The 18093-nt window shown below is 41.2% G+C and overlaps 1 protein-coding gene across 2 annotated transcripts; it reads right to left on the reverse strand.

Annotated features, from left to right (window-relative positions):
• Positions 1-2113: 2113 nt before the first annotated feature.
• kctd1 (potassium channel tetramerization domain containing 1) lies at positions 2114-15064 on the reverse strand. 2 transcript variants are annotated; one of them, XM_067605959.1, is made up of 5 exons: positions 14474-15064; positions 8406-8584; positions 7279-7423; positions 5559-5864; positions 2114-3329 (listed from the first exon to the last, which is right to left on the reverse strand). In XM_067605959.1, exons 1-5 carry the CDS (start codon positions 14480-14482, stop codon positions 3168-3170), a joined length of 801 nt encoding a protein of 266 aa, XP_067462060.1. In that variant the 5' UTR covers positions 14483-15064; the 3' UTR covers positions 2114-3167. The 2 variants fall into 2 exon arrangements, with proteins under 2 accessions (XP_067462060.1, XP_067462059.1); XM_067605958.1 differs by lacking the exon at positions 14474-15064 and adding an exon at positions 9437-10863.
• Between the last annotated feature and the right edge of the window lie 3029 nt (positions 15065-18093).

An 18093-nucleotide genomic window follows, 5' to 3' on the forward strand; every position in this document is an offset into this window, starting at 1 on the left:
AGTCAGTTTCTTAATACCATTCATCTTTTCTCCAAACAGGCTGTGTCCTGAGAGGAGGATATCTCTAATTCCTTTTCAAGTTAGTGTGAATCCAGGAAGTGAGAAGAGATAGGGGTTGACGGGGTCTCATTATACTCAGGCTGCCCCACAGGTAACAAACTTAAAATCACATAGGGTGCACAAAAAGTACTGAATTTTAAACTAAACACATGTTCATTGTCTCTCTTCCACCACCACCAAATATATTTTATTTTATTTTATTTTATTTTATTTTAAGAAAACATTGTCACCCATCTTGATTCATGTAGCAAACTAAACTTGCCTCCCAAAAATCTCTGCTAATATGTGTTAAACACTGGGCCTTTTTTGCAAAACTTTGATCAGAAAATTGATACCACTCTGATGCCTGTATGATAAATATGAAGCTACAGCAAGCAGCTAGTTAGCTTAGCTTAGCACAAAGACTGGACACATGGGGAAACAGCTAGTCTGGCTCTGTCCAAAGCTAACACAATTGGCAAACCAGCAGCTGTAAAGCTTGCTAATGAACACAATACATCTTGTCTTGTTTCTGTACAAAAACTGAAATGTAAAAACTACAAGTTTTTACGATGGGTTACATGCTTGATTTTAACCAGCAGAGACTCCAAGAAAGAAAGAGAGAGTCCGGCATGTAACCCCACGTAAAACCACAACCTGTTGTTTTTACGGAGCCAGGCTAGCTGTTTCCCCGTTTCCAGTCTTTGTGCTAAGCTAAGCTTACTAGCTGGTGTCTGTAGCTTCATGTTTATTGCACAGACATGAGAGTGATATTGATCTTCTTATTTAATGCAAGAAAGTGAATTAGCATGTTTTCCAAAATATTGAGCCATTACTGTAAAGGTATGGAAACTATATGTTTTAAATACTTATCAGGTAGTATGTTGCTCTTTTGAAATGGTCAATAATGTGAATTTGTGTAAAATTTGAAAAGAAATTATGGCATGTGTTGTAAGTTGAATGTTGGAGTCATTATATTTCAATCTGTTAAGAATATGATAAATAGTATTTAGCGCCTTTCTAGTCTTCCGACCACTCAAAGCACTTTTACAATACATGTCAACATTCACCCATTCACACACACATTCATACGCTGATGGCAGAGGCTGCCATGCAAGGTGCCAACCTGCTCATCAGGATCTAATTTAATGCACATTCACACACACACTAACACACCGCTGGCACAGCCATCAGGAGCAATTTGGGGTTCAGTATTTTGCCCAAGGACACTTCAACATGCAGACTGGAGGAGCTGGGAATCAAACTGCCGATCTTCCGATCTTCCGATTAGTGGACGATCCACTCTACCTCTTGTACCACAGCCACCCCATTGGGCAGTATATCACTACTAAAGTTATGCTTCATTAGTGATATATAGCCTTAAACATGTGAGTGCTGAGCTTAATTTAATTCTGTTAACTCTGATGCTTTTAGTATTGGAGTGTCTGATACCTGCTCCATGAACACTGCTTAATGACTCCAGCACTGAAATTTTGATTGCATGATTGAGGCAAAGCGTGTAGCTGTGGACCACTCACAGTTGCACCTCTAGCCTATGAGAATAGCAGTCAGTCAAAAGGGAATCTAGGGCAAAGAGGCCTGAAAGGGAGACATATAGCATAAACCGCAGATAGCCAAAGAAAGTGGAGATTCTGCCAAAAGGGATGAAGACAAGACGACAGGGCTCCGTGTGGGATTTCACTTTGGATTTTGGCCCTGCAGGGATATGTGGAAGCACAACTGACAGGACTTGCGTGGAGAAGTCGGCTCTATTCAGTATAACTAAGTAAAGAATGCCCCATGTAGTCACTGATGCACCAGCATAAATCCTCCAAGGTACAATATTGCCTTGGTAAAGTTAGCTTTACCTTTCTGGTTGTAGAGAGCTAAAAAAAACAGAACTACATAATAAAAAAGAACATTCAGGATACTAGAAATAATCTTAGGGTGTAGGATAGATGCTGTAAATTCACATTACTAGCTAATTGCTGTCCTTGGAATGCAACACTGTGTAGGCAAAGCAAATGTGTAAGCAGCCCCTACAGCGATGTAAAAACAGTGAACAGACACCATAACAACTTTAGTTGAGATTTATTTCACATTTTTTGCTACATTCCTCTTTACTCAAATCTAGGGAGCATAGGTGGGTCAGTCATCTTAGAAATACTTTATATCCAACTTCATATCAATGTGCTACAAGTAAAAGTGATCTTGGATTGGGTAGTACAATAAACTGTAATCTGTTCAGTCATGTCTGAGGCAACAAATTTGCTTTAAAAAGATTCAATGTAAAAAACACAAACACATATACAATGAAAAAATTTACAGGTCATGACTCAGAGGAATATAATGATCCAATTATATAATTCCCAAGGTAGCACATGGGGGTTAGTAGTTCATACTCCCCAATGAGGCAAAGGGTGTGACATAATAATTTACTAAATTATTTTCTTTACTGCGTATAGAATTGTCTTTGATGTTAAATTTTGATGAACTATATTTTATGGCATAATCCAATAAAATAACTTCCATTAAAGTAAAAAAAAAAAACACTTCATTGGTATCACAATATTCAACATCATGTTAATTGTGAAAAAAGATGCTTTTTTGAAACTAACTGTGTATGACAACTGAGACATTCTGTACTGTAAGCAACACATTAGTGACCTTTATACAACGAGGGATTAAAACAGATTTAACCAATTTGCCAGTGAGACAGAAAAATCAAGTCACTGGTGACAAACTACCGTATGCAACATACTATATCAGCAATAAAAGCCTTTTTTAAAATTTAGATGGGGGAAATCATATTCAACCTAATGTAGGCTCCAAGTTTTAAAACAAACTTCATTTGGGGATCCAGCATATAAATCCTTTTTAAATTGGTTTATGGGGGCTAGACAATCACAAATGTCCTTGCAATCTCAAACTTATCAAATGTCTTGTATCTTCTTATGGCAAAAATCTCCTGTTGCACCTCATTTTTTTATTCTCTAGATGGTTCTCAAGTTTAAGAAAACAAAAACATCAACAAGGAAACAAAGAAAAACAGAGTCCACAGAGCTCTGCAGCGTTGAGCATTTGGCTGCCACAGAAAAGTCTAGCACCTCCTACTGCTCGGGAGGTTTCTAGTCCAGCTGCTCTTGCTTTATCCTATTTGAATTGGGTCCTCGCTGACTTGTCCTCCTCAGTTCCCTTCTCAGGACGTACTCGCTGAATTGGGATGAGTCCACGCCTCCGCCACAGGAACCAGCAATCTCAAAGCCACGTTGTTGCAGACGCTCTAGAACCTGGAAAAAGATGACAATAACAATACATGGCATCAATCATAGAAGGAAAAGCATCATTAGTACTTTTATTTTAGCATTCTGGGGACAGGCAGTGTCCTTAACTAAGACAAGTAATTCATGGAGGTCTTCCAGTCATGATAAACTGTGTATGTATGCTAAAACGTTAATACAACCTCTAACCTTTTGTTTAGTACCGCAATGCTGGAAAGCATATAATTTGAGAATTCTCCACAACTCTTCTGTGCTGCCGAGTTAGTGCTAAGTCTAGCATTGGAAACAGCTTTGGGAGTAAGCTGTAGCAACATACGGCCTGTGACGGGAATTTGGATGAGACTTTTGCAAAACCAAGAGCCTCTCATTTTGCCTCATGCTTCATTTTCATTGTTTTCTGGTGTGTATGTGTGTTTGTTTGTGTGTGAGTGTGTGTGTGTGTGTGTGTGTGTGTATGTGTAGCTGTTCCTGATCTCGCAGCCTTGCAGACATCTACAGACGTGTCCAGGGGGGCTGTAGGATCACATTCCATCGAAGAGGCCCCAGGGAGCAGTGAGGTTTTCTCTCTGCCACTTGGCTCAGTGTGGGCTGCTCAGCAAAACCCCCTTTCCCCATTTCTCCCCCAGCCCCCAGGCCCAAGCCTCCGCCAAAACTACAAAGGTCCCCCTACTGCTGGCAGCTCTCGCTGCCCCCCTTCCTTCTCTCAAAACCCCCGCCCTGCCTCCATTAGCCGCAGATACAGCATCCACCGCCGGCGTGCTTTAATAACCAAACAGGATTATGGGCCCTGCCTGGGGATAACCTGCCAGGGAGCATGCTCACTCTTTTGCTCGCTCTCCACGACTCACACACTTCAGAGACGGGTTTGTTTGTGTGTTTTTGGGAAGGAGATTTGACTTCCTCAGATGGAGACACAGTCCAAATCATTGTGAAATCTTTTCAAATATGCCTCTCCTCTTTCATTTATTGATGCGCATCTGAGGATTTTACCATCAATGAATCAGTGGAATATCAATACGTAATCAGTACAATATTACATATTGATATACAATATTGCCAAATACATGCTGAATATAAAAACTGAATTCAACACAATTAAAGCTTTGTTTTGCCCGGTGAATGCTTAAAGGTGCAATGTAGATTTCTTTATGTAAAAGTCTAATCTGAGTCCTAAAAGTATGGCTTCACCTGGAGGCCATTTTGCCATGAGAAAGGATATTATATCCCTTTGATGCCATATAATGAAAAGTCATTTTAAGTGTCAACTGTAAACAGACTTTTAGTTGTCAAAAGAAACTAATTTACAGATCCATCTCTGGAACACTGATAATAACAAGACAACAATGAAAATATCTTTGATCAACAAAGATAGCCTAATACAGCAGGACTACTCCCTACACAGCCTCCAAGCATCACTGGTATTAATTTCCATAAGATGCATAACATCCAGAGTATATGAAGATAAGTCACTCAAAGGCTTGATTTTATTCTAAATTGTGCATTGATCCAACAACCATATAAGACACTCAGGGGCATCATCTCATGTCTTTGCTAGTGTTTTAACTGCATCCAGAATTACCCACTTCCTCTTGCTGTCAGCCAGTCCCCCTCAGTTGCACATTCATGTGACTCTCAGCCACGATTGAAGGTATCACATTCCTTAAGTCCACAATGAACATCCTAATGGTCCCTCTTTCAGCAAGTTGGCACTGATTCCCACTTAAGAACAAACGGTTGAGTTTTTGATTGTTTTTCATTCGCATGGAACTCAGAGGGCAACTGAGTGAGAAGCGAGGACCATGTTAGTGTAGCGAGAAATGCGAAAGAAGAAACTGAAGCTGACCATCCACCAGCTCCAGCGCCAAAGTCGAAATCATTATTCAAGTCAGATCACAGAAAAGTAAAGATGGTAGACTTGTGTAATGATGGCTTGCTAAATTGATGCTTTGATGAACTCATCAAAGAACTTGTTTTTCTGCAAGGCTGTTCTTATGATTCAATTAGATAAAAAAAAAGATAAGATTCTGCAATCAGACATCAGTAAAAGTCTACAGCAGATAAAGGGAACTTGAGTTAACAGATTATCACCTCAGCTAATTCTACAAGCAGACAACTGAATGGAAAATGTAGGAAAACTTAACCTAACGTTTGACTGTCTGTTCTTATTAAGGTATGTTTAACACAATAAGATCAGTCTAAATTACGTCAAACCCAAAGAAGCCAATGTGTTCCCATTACCTGGACAGAGTTGAGGTGGCAATACCCATTGAGTGGGAAGCGAATAACGTGCGTGGAGTCATGGTTCCAGCCAGCATTGACTGAGTTGCACATGACATCACCGATCTCCGGAAACACATCTTCAATCAAGGCCTTGTCACCGCTCAGCGTGATCCTCTCGCCCAGGTCAGGTGCAACACGCACCACCAAGCATTCACAGGGGCGTGACACCCGGCTCAGCTCCTGGTCCTGGCGCCAACGCTCCAGCTCAGCAAGCATGGGCTGCAGCTGAAAATATCGCGCCTCCTCATACAGCAGACTGTAGTCCTAGGAAACAGGAGAAAGGACACTGACATCTTAGGATACAGAGAATGGAAAAGTGTGATTATCTGCTTTTACAATTTAAAAAAAACATCTCTCTCCTGTCATTTCCTGCCACCTCTCTCTTAATAAAGGCAAAAATGCCCAAATATGTAAATACATTTATATAAATGGATTTAGATTAATATGTGGGTTAATATTAATGTGGTGTCAACTTTGACCAAGTTTTTGGTTGAACATCTGGAGAATGAATAACTGAAATATCTGAATAACTGGATATCAGTTGCACAAGAATATTTATCACACAAACATTGTACATTTACAAATTACAAAATAACAGTAAGAACAGTATGTAACTCAGGCTGGATCATTAAGTGTACCCTGAAAAGATTATGTTTAGCAGAAAACTTTCCAACATAATTGCAGTTGTGTCAGTATCATAAATGCAGATATTCTGAAGGCCTATAATCTATAACATAAAGCTTGGGAAAAATGTTTTTCCAAAAACAAGTTTCTTTATTGTAAAATGATACTTCCCCTGGGTATTAAGGTATTATTATATCTATATAATGTGAATCCAAACCAAAAAAAGAAACAACAAAAGGTTTGAATCCCATTGTTCTACATGAACGAGCAATAAACCCCGGCTAAGAAACCATTCAGCAAAAATTACTAAAGATACAGAGTAGGGGAGATGTGGTGCGACGTGTAACACAGGGTTGCATGGGGTAGAGGAGCAGATCCTTTACCCGCAGGACTGCAGGGCCTAAATTGCACCACGTTCAAGTTTTCTCATGCTCCTCTCAAAATCTACCCAATGTGAATGTGGCCTTAGACTGAACTTGAGCCTGTCTTTTGTCTTTGCTTATTTTAGCTGACATACTTTCCACTGATTGAGTCACACTGTGGACAGTCCATCAGATAATGTGGTTATTTGTTTTCTCCCAGGGCAAGTTAAGTAATTACTGACTAAATGGCACATAAGAGCAAAATGAAGGGAATGCTTAATGTGTCACATACAGTGAGGCTCACCCTAGATGGACACTTGGCATGAGAACATAGAGCGCTGCGGAAATCTAGCACATAAAATGTGGTCATGGGCGCCAGAGCATTTATTTATTTGTCTCCATGCAGTTTATTGTTTTCCTTCCATATCTCCAAAGAATCTTTGGCTACTGACAGCTGAAGGGGACCAAATTGCCTCTTGATGAATAAATAGATAGAATTTCCTGGTGATTGAGGTTTTTTTTTGGAAGATTCCTGATATTTTGTCTCCAGCATGGGAACTGTTTTCAGCAATTCAAGGAGGACCAGTGACCAAAGGCATTGCATGGCTTTAGCATTCATTGTGTGTACTAAGTTGTAGGACTGCTGACTGGCTGATGGGACTTTACAGTTTCTGGGATGGACATCCACTTACTTTGAAGTCGTCTGGGATGAGGAGCTTGGACGTCCTGAGGAAGTTGAGGATGTAGCGGAACATGTGTCCATCCCTGTCAATGAAGTAGTGCTGCTTCAGGCTGTCCAGGACTATAGGCTCTGTGCCATCAAATAGACGACCAATTCTACTCACATATAGGGGAGGGGTGGCAGGTTAGGCAGAAAAGGAGAGAGGGAGGGAGGGAGGGAGGGGGAGAACATGTCAACATAAACAATCTTATATTTCTTGATACAAGCATGAAAGGTTTCTAATCGTATTTAATGCATAATCAAGTGTACTACTCTCGATTTTGCATTTCTGTTTCCGGCATCTTGTATAGAGGGAGAGGATGGATAGCAAAAAGAGATACAGTGAATCAAGAGCATGTGCAAAGGGATGTGACTCACTCAGTTTTCTCTAGCTCTGAAATGTTTTTCACACCTTTGCACAGACATGCATGCACACATTACCAAGCCCAATACACCAGATCAAGCAGACATAGAGGAGGAAAGAAAGAAAGATTAAAAACAGAGGTGGTCTGGAGAGGTCAGGGCCAGCTGGTAGTTGGTTCCCCGAGGCAGGGTGCCAGTCACCCTCAGGCCCAGGCCCGGAGCGACAGTGCGGCCTCCCAGCCTCCAGATGGCCCCATGCCCTTTGGCCCTTTACTGCTGCTGTGACATCTGTCAGAATAACCAAGTTGCTTTTGTCTACGCTCTGCATTCTGCACTTGAAGCTCTTACAAATTGTTTACCGCTCAAAATAACTGTGGGCTTTACCTCACCCTGAGACATTTTGTGAAACTACCTGGTAAATCCATGATTTTTTTTTTGGATATGTGGGATAAACATTTTTTTTATGTGCTCAGTATCTCCGCCAAGTACGCCCATGAGATATTTTTGTGATTGGAAGAGATGTGACATTTGACTGTTTAATGTCACAGGATGACATTAAATATTAAACAAGATGGCATTAAACACTGAGGAAATTCTGACACTGATAAACACTCCATATCAGTAAGTGAATCTTCCGCAGTTTATAACAAGAAAAAGACTAAACACACACAAAAAAACACAAGCTTTATCTCCATTACACACTTCATTTACAGGTGCACAGAGGGGCAGACTCACCGGGATTCTGGGAATTTTGTTAAGGTGGCCAGACTGCTGGTGTACATGTGTCCGCCCACGTCAATGTGCACAGGGGCATTGGACTTGGTGAGCTGTGCAGGTGTTGGGATGCCCTGGTTGCTCAAGGGAGACACTGGTGACCGTGTGATCATGGGCCTGGACATGCTGGAGCGATTATCCTGTTAGAGGGAACACAAGTGAGAAAATAAAATGACACAGGGAGCTAAGACAGATAAGAAGATTCATTTCCGGTTTCTGGTTTTCTTCTGCAGATTCAAAATGTGCCGTTAAAGATTTTTAAAAAAGACACTATTTAAACAACCATATCGATATTGAGAATATTTAAATTTAGGATATTTTAATAGTATTTCTGTAATGTAACACTCCACAGGCAGGAGAGCAAGGGAACAAGATTTTTTCTCTGCAAGTTAGAGCAGCCTGACCTTGACCTGAATGTTACCACAATCCACAAACATTCACTCCTGTGGGCCATAATCTCCAAAACCAAATTAATTTGGAGCATCAATCTCACTGTCTTGGAAATGAGCAGTAATGACTCTTGATTTGAATACTGTAATAGGACTGGGAGAGATTGTCTCCTGTTAACCTACAAACACCATTAGCAGACAATTTCTGTTAAGCTCTCAGAAGAAAATGACTCCCCCCTCCCCCCTAAAAAAGTTTCAGACCCCGAGTAAAGATGGGGAAAAAAAATACTTTTGTCTGTTATTGCGGCAGCCTAGTAGTTAGATTTTAATACACTTTTATTTTACAACCACCTTCTGAAAGCGACTTAAGCAGCAAATTAAAGCAGCAAACAGTACTGTGCGTATTTAAATAACGTAACAATAGGTGCGCACTACATTTAAGGACAGCAGGAAGACATTCTATTCAAACGCTGCATTCAATGAAAAAAAAATCAAAGTGTCTATTCACTTCGCTCCTCCTGCAAAAGTGACAGGACGACTACAGTCTTCCAGTTATTTCTCTCTTTTTTTCTCTCCAGACAGTATCGGACTTTACGCGTTTACCTGCGCCGGCATCACTGTGGTTGGAGAGGAAGTCACCGAGTGGTCATTTTGCTTGAGAGATGCTGCGGGGACAGGCTCTCCTCTGACTGCGAACATCAGTGAGGGCTCCCTGCACTCCGCCGCTCGGATCGGGAGTCGTTTTAGGGAAGCGTGTACGGACTCATCCACGGAACTGATTGGACGCGGTCGCTTTCTCGCTTTCTGATGCGTTAAGTCCATAATATCCGTTTCGTCCATTACAGCGCAGACGTTAAGGTTAAGAGATAGGATGCGGTGGGCTTTTCCCAACACACCTGCCAAATGTGGAGAGAGGCGTGAAAAGGGGGGATAGCGAACACACCGGGGGAAGAGCGGCGCCGTTGCTGTCACACGGAGCAGCTTCTTTGCAATGGCTGGGAGAAGTCAAAGCCCCTGACAACATTAGCATTGTAGCGCCTGCGGCTCTTTTTGGGCTGTCGCTGTTTCAGTGGCAGGTACTGTATGTGTGTCGCATTTTTTTTTTTTTTTTGAGAGTAAAACAAATCCTCCTTTACAGAGAGCAGCCTGCGTATAGTAAGAGTCGGGTCAACGCGCACATCTGGACCTGCCACAGCTGGCCTTTGCCCTTTTGGAGCAGCGTTTGTGCGCGCCGTCACCCTCCTCCTGACGTTGCTGCCCATTGTTCAGCATCAGCAGCAGTTTTGTTGAGCCGGTTAAACCCTCCTTCAACAAAACAGTCCCACAAAGCCTAAAGTTTCAGTGACAAACCCAAAAACGGTGACCAACCCACTCAACCACCTGGACAAAAATGCCCCTAATATCCTCCACCCACACGTATCACTCATAAGCACCTTACTGGTCAAGATCTTTCCAATCACACGAAAGCAGACAGTAACACTATTTTCAGTTGCCCACATGTATTGTTAGTAAAGTGAATGTTTCTTTTTCTTCTCATCATGTATACAGAAAAATAAAAGGAGATCTTTAAGAGTACAAAGAAACATTACAGCTCAAGTTCTAGATCTCATCCTTCTAAAACAGCAATCTGTCCCTCAGAGAAACACTTTCAACATCTTCTCCATCAGTTTCCAATCTATGTCTGACAAACAACAGAGTTACTGTATAACTGCAGTGTGTAAACACCACCTCCGTTGACCACATCAGCATTGCAAAACCACCACACTAATGACATCATGGAGTATAAAACCAGACAACATGCCCAATTGCTGTTCAAAGTACTGCCACAGCACTCTCCTGGGCTGTTTCATAGAAAATGCAGGGAATCCACAAATTTTAATAACATTCAGATTAAAATTAATTAGTTCAACCACTGGCCTTAAAACATCCACATTCCTGTTTCTCATTGGCAGTGTGAGTTTCACACCTAGATACCCAATTAGCAATTAAGCTTGCCTTTGAGTGTAGGCCTCCAATGCGGTGTGTGATCCTGGTCTGATTTGCATGCCGTTTGTGCACGCGCTGATAAGCGCAGGCAGCAGCCATACATAGTTTTAAAATTCAACTCCAGAATCCCTCGCAGAAGGCAAAGGGGCCTTCAGGGCAAAAGAGAGAGAAATCACATGGCTGCTCTTCAAAAGGGGACCTGTGTAAGGCAGCCGGCAAAGTGCGTGGGATCACACTCAGAATGCAGGTAATTTGTTCCCTGACTAATTTGTGGAGATGGTGGTGTGTGTGTGTGTGAGTGTGAGAGTGAGTGTGTGCCTGTGGAGAGTAAGTTCTGAAAACAGCTTGGTGGAATTGGATTTCCTCAAAGCCTTGTCATCGCAAAGGTGGATTGAGTGTAAAATCTGCAAGGCATTATGGAAAATTGCAGGGGAGAGAGAAGAGAGAGTGAAAGAGAACGGGTGGTTGGGTGGGTGGGATGTAGAAGGGGGTAACGAGTAGCGGGAATAAGCTCTTATATCACAATATGATTTTAAGTTGGTGGAAGTAAAGATACTTGTGTCGAGGACCTTTTCTCGGACTGATGTCTACATCACATTTCTGTCTTGTGTCTCAAGGACAGTTCAGAGGTCAGAGCATCATCAGAATCCATCAGTAGGCACGTGACGGAGGGCTGATCATTGATGGCTCATGTATCAGCCATCAGCTCCAGATGTGCACTGCAGACCTTCCCACGCAAGCGCTTTTCCTACCTGTTGCCATTTTTGAATTTGGCACAGTGCTATGAAAGTCTCACATGTGACAGCATTTGTAGATGTGTTCCCAAAGTTTCCAGCCTTTTTTTTTTCTTATACAAAAAAAGTTGAAACGTGTGTGTTTAGGGAATTTGCTCGTTTACCCAGCTTGTGTAATTTTGTTGCTCCACAGTATGCACAAACAAATCTAAAACAGGCACACTGCATTAAAGCCTGGAGTACTTGGGCTGCTCCAGTTACTCCTGTTGTTTTCCATCACTGGTCTGAAGTCTTTCAGTGACAGGCCTTTTATGCCTTTTATGCAACATCATCATGTTTCTTTACATCTCAAGGAACAAACAACATTAAATCTTTAGTAAGCTATTGCGGGGTTTTACCCGCCAATGCTCTGAAAACTTGGGAAGCGAGTACCTGTCTGCTACTGCAATAATCAAAGGGCATGTTGGGATCAGCATCAGCAACAAACTAGCTTTCAATTTTCCATCCCACAATGCAGCTCTCCAGTGTTTCGACATATCGCACAAGACACAATTAGCATTTCAGATCAGAGCATTAACATTCAGTTCGAGGCAGGCAGACTGGTATTTACATAATCTGGATGGGTTGTCTCTGCTTTGTTGCCCGTGGCCATTTGTTTCAAATGTCCACACACAGACAACCACAGACTTTGGGTTAACTTCAGTCACTGGCGGCTGTAAAGGGTGGTGAAAAAAATACCAGGAAGTGAGACTGTCGTAATAGCATAACCTGGGTAAATACTGTAGGCAGGTTGTGTAGTCAGGTGTGTATTACCTTGGACTTTATAAAAAGATATTAGGCAACATTATAAGGTACTCACCGCTCCAAAGCAATACCCTACTAGTGTGCTTATGTGAAACTGCCAATATAAAACTTCAAATTAAAGTTAAAACTAATATTTTCTCTTCTCTCTCTTCCATGTCGACGCAGGTCTTAAATTATGGCAATAATTGCGTTTTAGAGTTCAAGTTCATTTTTCTCTCTGTATTTTATGAACATATTTTGATAACAAATACAAGCTGACTCTTTTTCTTAAATGTATTTCTTTGTGACAGCAGGACAAGAGTGACAGGACAACAGTAGCAATTGTCACCACAAACTGTCAGTTTGCAGAAATATGTCCAGTGTGAAAAGATACTTTGACAATCAGAGAAAACTAGCAACAAAAAGTTACCAGGATGGAGGAATGAGACCTTGCTGACCTCCACTTGAGCAAAGAGAAATGTGATTTTCTAGATAAACCACTTTTTAATTCTGAAAAGTAGAGGCGGCAAATAAGGGAAAACATTAATTTGCAACATCTCTGGATCAGGGTGATCCAATCTGTGTTTAAGAATCCAGAGAATCAACAATGACACAGAACTTGAGCCACACTATTAACAATGAACACAAGGCGATCTGAGCTTGTGCAAAGTTTCTGATTTTACATCCAAGAGAGCAACATGTCACAGCAGTTTTCCCATCTTTATCAAACAGAAACATATAATTACATCCTGAGTATTAACTTCAACATTGTAGAGTTACAGTAACTGTACATCAGCATGACATCACAGATAAGGAAGTGTGATCAGTGCAGTGTTGCTGCAGGCTGTTGGAGACGTGCTGCATGTTCACTGGCACAGACCTTACTGTCCCAGGGCACAGGAGTGGCAGAGCCATAATGTTAAATATAATAACAGTAATTCTCTCAAGTAAAGCACCTCTTGAAATTAATGATACAGTTTGACATATGGACAAATCGACCTTTCAAATATTCTTCTCTTTGTACTAGATCAGAGTGTGTGAATGTAATTTCACTGGAAAACAAATGTCCAGATGCTGCACACACAGTATGGTTTTGTTATTACAGCGCCATCAAGTGATCGGTCCTGATATCCCAACATCTCAGGCTCATTCTGTTTATTCATGCGCCCTCTCAAACTGGTGAAACCGACAACAGGCTTCCATTACAGGTATTCTGAACTTACAGGATTTTGTTTATAATGTTCCTTTTAAAACATGTAATTTATAGTCTCATTCTCCATGCTGTACAGTGAGATATAACTAAGTAACCAAATACACAATCTACATTTTTTTTTTGTTTAGGATGTAATATCCAGTTTTAACATGTAAACTTTATGAACAGAAGCAGATGTTAATTTACATAATCCATGGTCACATAGGGGAGACAGGTCTAGACTATCACTTAGTAAACTATATTTGCAGAATCGCAATCGGACCTTGGAGTTTATTACGCACGGCGCGGTCAGGGAGATACTGTAAGAGAGAAAAGTAGAGGACAAAATGTATCCCTATTTTTTTCTCCGTTTACATAAATATGATTCTCTAAACACGCACACGATGATTCACAGATTCTGCATTGACGTGTGTAAAAGGTACATCCTGTCTTACAGAATGAGAAAAAACGCCTCGGGCAAAATTACTCCACAATGGCGTCTTTCATTAAAAGATCTGGGGCAGCCAGGAAATAGAACTGTTTCACGACAAAACCGACTTCCAAAAAAAAAATCTTCGTGAAAACGACAAACGCGGTTCGAGTAAGTTATGTGCAAGTTATTACAGCAACAGCGACACGGAGACGGCGATGTGTTGGGAGCTGAAACGCGCCAGGAGCGAATTCACACGGTGGATAACTAGAGTGTTTGCTCGACAACATCGCAGTCTAATCCGCTGATCGTTTAAACCAGATGTACCAAAGCCTCGTTTATTGTAGTCACGCGCATACATTTGTACAGTTACTAAGGAACAATAGCCAGGAAGTGGTTAAATATTTTTTAAGAACTGTACCGCTCGAATCGCTTGGCACATGCGTAAAAGCTGCTGCGCCTCAATGTCCCAGTCCATCCAGCCTAGGAAATAAACCAAATAAATCTCCGCTTACCTGATACATAGAGCAGCATAAAGTATCTTTTTGTGCACCTTTTCCCTCCGATTTGGCCCACGATCTGCTTCTCTTCCTACACCAGTGAGAAATGCAATAGCTTGGCTAAGGTAGACAGAACAAAATACAGAGAATACTTGCTCCAGGGCTCCGAAACCCCTCAAGGCAAAGATCAGGATACAATTAGCTCATGTCTCTGCCCCAGTCTAAACCAATCTGCAGAATAAAACTCCGAGCAAAGGAAGAGATCACAGCAGCAGTGCCTCAGTCTTTGTTGAGTTTATGTTTTTATAAAATCAAATAAAGAAATCTTTTTTTTTTTTTTTCAGAATTTACAACACCCTCACTCCTCCTGCCTCCAACTTGCCTTTTGCCTCCCTCTCGCAGAGAAGCTGATTTTAATCGTTATGATTAGTTTTGATGTAGCGTTCCCCCGGGCGATTTCTACAAATGGATGGAGTGTTTCTTTGCCAGGGAGGAAAAGCAGCAGATGATGATAATTATATAGATTGTTGGTCCTTTGATTTTTTTCCCCCCCAAACCTCTCAAACATCTAACCTCTGCTTCTTTAACACATGCCATGCACAATACATGTGCACCAGGCAACTTGTTGATCAACTTATTAAATTACTGGAATGTGGTTAATGAAATTCTCACTCTGCAGTTTGTCCTTTGTAATCTTTTCAGTCTCTTTCCTCCCTTTGGACAACCTCCAAATGACGTAGTTGTATAGCTTGCCTTGCCCCAATCAAGTCTGAATCAGTGCCCGAGGGTGATGTGCGAGCTCATTTCAAATGTTCAACCATGCATGATTTCAGGAAGATTGAGGCACTTCTGAGGCTTTTAGATTTACTTGGGGGATGCAGACAGTAAAGGAATTACATGTTATAAGTCATTCTTTTTGTAAAATCCCTCCATGTGAACATGCATAATTATTCTGTCTGAGTCAAGAGAGCTGTTTTGAGAACATCTGGACATAGAATTGACAGAGATTCTCAACACTTACCCTCACGCCATGCACAATAGAACAAGAAATACCCTCTCTTTCGCCCCCTACTGTTGAGAAAGGCAACTTTTGTGACAGCAGCCATGAAAGCAAATCAATTTAACCATGATATTGTAACAGTACCCAACATTAGAAGCAGAAAAAAACATGAGAAAAGTAGGAAAACATCCATTTGAAACAAATATTTATAAACAGACTTGGTATTTTAATGTTCATCCAGGGAGAAAACTAAATCCAAGTTTGCTCAGAAGTCCAATCAATAGTGGAATAAGAATGCCACGTCAAGGGGACTAGTGACTGATGGATGTTCTTGAAATGCAAGCGTACAAACAAAAGCATTTTACAATTATTTTCATCAAAAGAGTTCCCTCTGCAGAGCTTCTTTTGTAGATGATAAACAGAGTTTCTTTTGAGGATGAGCCAACTATCCATTGCCCATCCGATCCAAGGAGCATTAAACCTTACACTTTTTGACTGCAGTGTCCCACAGGAAAACAAACACAGGAATAAAGTGTTACGATGAAGTTATTTGCCCCCGAGGTTAGTGGCTGGCACACGATTCACCAAGCCTCAAGTATCGAGGCTATACACACACATACGCACACATTTTTATGCCATTAGCCTGACAAACTATAGTGAACAGAAACCACCCCAGGCCTTAAAATCCCATACGTTATCCATTTTCCACACAAATGGAGCCCATTCATAATGGGATCCTCGCACTTCAGTATTCAAAATATGCATCAGATGTTGTTGAGACTAACCAGTGGAGATCTTTGACTATGCACGGTGTTTGGTGCCAAAAAAGCAAAGCCATTGTTCTAATGCTGCTGTGGAAGGTTAGTATTTTCCTTGGATGTAGACCTAACTGCTACAGCAGCAATAGCAGGCGAGCACTGGCTGCACCATATTTTGGTGGACAAATTATACAGATTGGTTGCAGATGTGAGTTTGCCCCAAACAGAAACGACCTAGCCTAGATGACATCATAGAGTTATAAATGCATACACAGGAGAAAGGAGAGAGGAACCCTGGAAAACTCACTCTACTTGCTGGAATTTTGTCTGCAGTGACTGCAGTCATTTCACAAAAAAAGAACTAAGTGTAATTATTAGTTTGGTTATCAGTCCTTTCTGTCATCAAACTTGACTGTGTATATTTTGAAAGAAGAAATAACACATTATTGCTCTCACAAATTAAAAGTTTAATCCATGAGTAATAAAACATACCCTTTCTCGAATCCCCAAGTTTTTGGGCTACAGTCAAACTTGGTCTTGTATGCTTATGGTGGCCAATTTGAGCAAACTTTAAATAGACACTGACTTTATGACTTTATGACTTTTCTTTACTTGTACTCCTGTTACACTGCATCTATGATTTAACATTATCCTGTAATGCTGCTGTATAGAAAAAGTTACATAATGTCACTTAAAAGAATTTTTAAACACTGAAAGGAAGGCTCTGTTTTATCATGACTAACTTAATAATAACATAGTCCAGACTTTACAGTGCTGCCAGTTAGGAACAAAGATACTGCTTTGCTCCAAACACCTTTATGACCTTCATTTCTAGTGTCAGATAATACTGAAGTGGCTTGACAGTGTGAATAGTGATGACTACACATCGCATCAAACCTCCGACCATAACAACTACTGCTTTACATTGGCTTACCTACTCTTTGCAAGCTAGTATGGACTAAGAGAGATGTTGGTTTAGCCTCAGACCATATTAATAACTGCAGCAATACTCGCCACACCCCTCTAATGGCCCGTGGTTATGTAAGGGAGTGGGATGGATAAGGGAAAGTGCTGAAGCCGCTCCAGAGCCTGACTCAGTCTGCCCTGCAGGGTTGCACAGTTTTAGGCCAGAACTGTTCATCAAATATTATCTTTGGCACAATGAAATTCAGCTTTGGAGAATGTCTCCCTTGCTACAATGTAGTCCAAGTTATGCCATCAGGTATAGCACTGGAAGGCAAAACATCAACTATGGTAATTATATGACAGAGGAGCTCTTTTGTTCAGTCAGTCATAGCAAACAGTAAAGAGAATCAACAAGCCAGTGCACTATAGTGTATCTTTGTTCATTCACTCCTCCAGAAACTTGTAATATGCAAACTATGTGAAGTTTGCATGTGTATGTCTCAGTTTCACCAGTACAGCAGGGTTATTCCAGTCAATAAAGCAAGCAAGGTACACATGACAGAGTCTAGTCTGCTCATGAAACAGTTTCAGCTCGCTATTTGACAAAAGTGATAGAAAATCATGTTTTACATTGACAAGTCAATTTTTCTGTAAAAAATGAGAATCCCTATTGTGTGGGATCACTTGGGTTCCCACTCGTTGGTCCCAAATCCACCCATCCCACCCACAGTGGACAGAGGAGTCAGTGACACTACTATGAGGGGAAGAGAGACAAGAGGAGGGGGGGTGCTTGGGTAATGCTGGGAGGCTCTAATAAAATGTAATCCTATTATATGGTTCCCACTAGAGGGCAACAATAATAAAGGTTTCCCTAATAACACGAGCAGACCAAACCCAAATGGAAAACAGCTCCTCCGGTCAAGTCCCACACTTGTACATATATCCTCTCATTAACCCAATTGCTGTTGGGC

Source organism: Thunnus thynnus, chromosome 12 (assembly GCF_963924715.1).
Source record: "Thunnus thynnus chromosome 12, fThuThy2.1, whole genome shotgun sequence".
Lineage (NCBI taxonomy): Eukaryota > Metazoa > Chordata > Actinopteri > Scombriformes > Scombridae > Thunnus > Thunnus thynnus.

What these genes read in the sequence shown, in the direction of transcription:
- kctd1 (XM_067605958.1), bottom strand. Translation starts at nt 9,673, where the DNA reads ATGGACGAAACGGATATTATGGACTTAACGCATCAGAAAGCGAGAAAG. An exon ending in ACAAAATTCCCAGAATCCCG is followed by an intron (nt 7,424 to 8,405) that starts GTGAGTCTGCCC and finishes ATATGTGAGTAG; the next exon opens with AATTGGTCGTCTATTTGATG. An exon ending in GCCACCTCAACTCTGTCCAG is followed by an intron (nt 3,330 to 5,558) that starts GTAATGGGAACA and finishes ATCTTTTTCCAG; the next exon opens with GTTCTAGAGCGTCTGCAACA.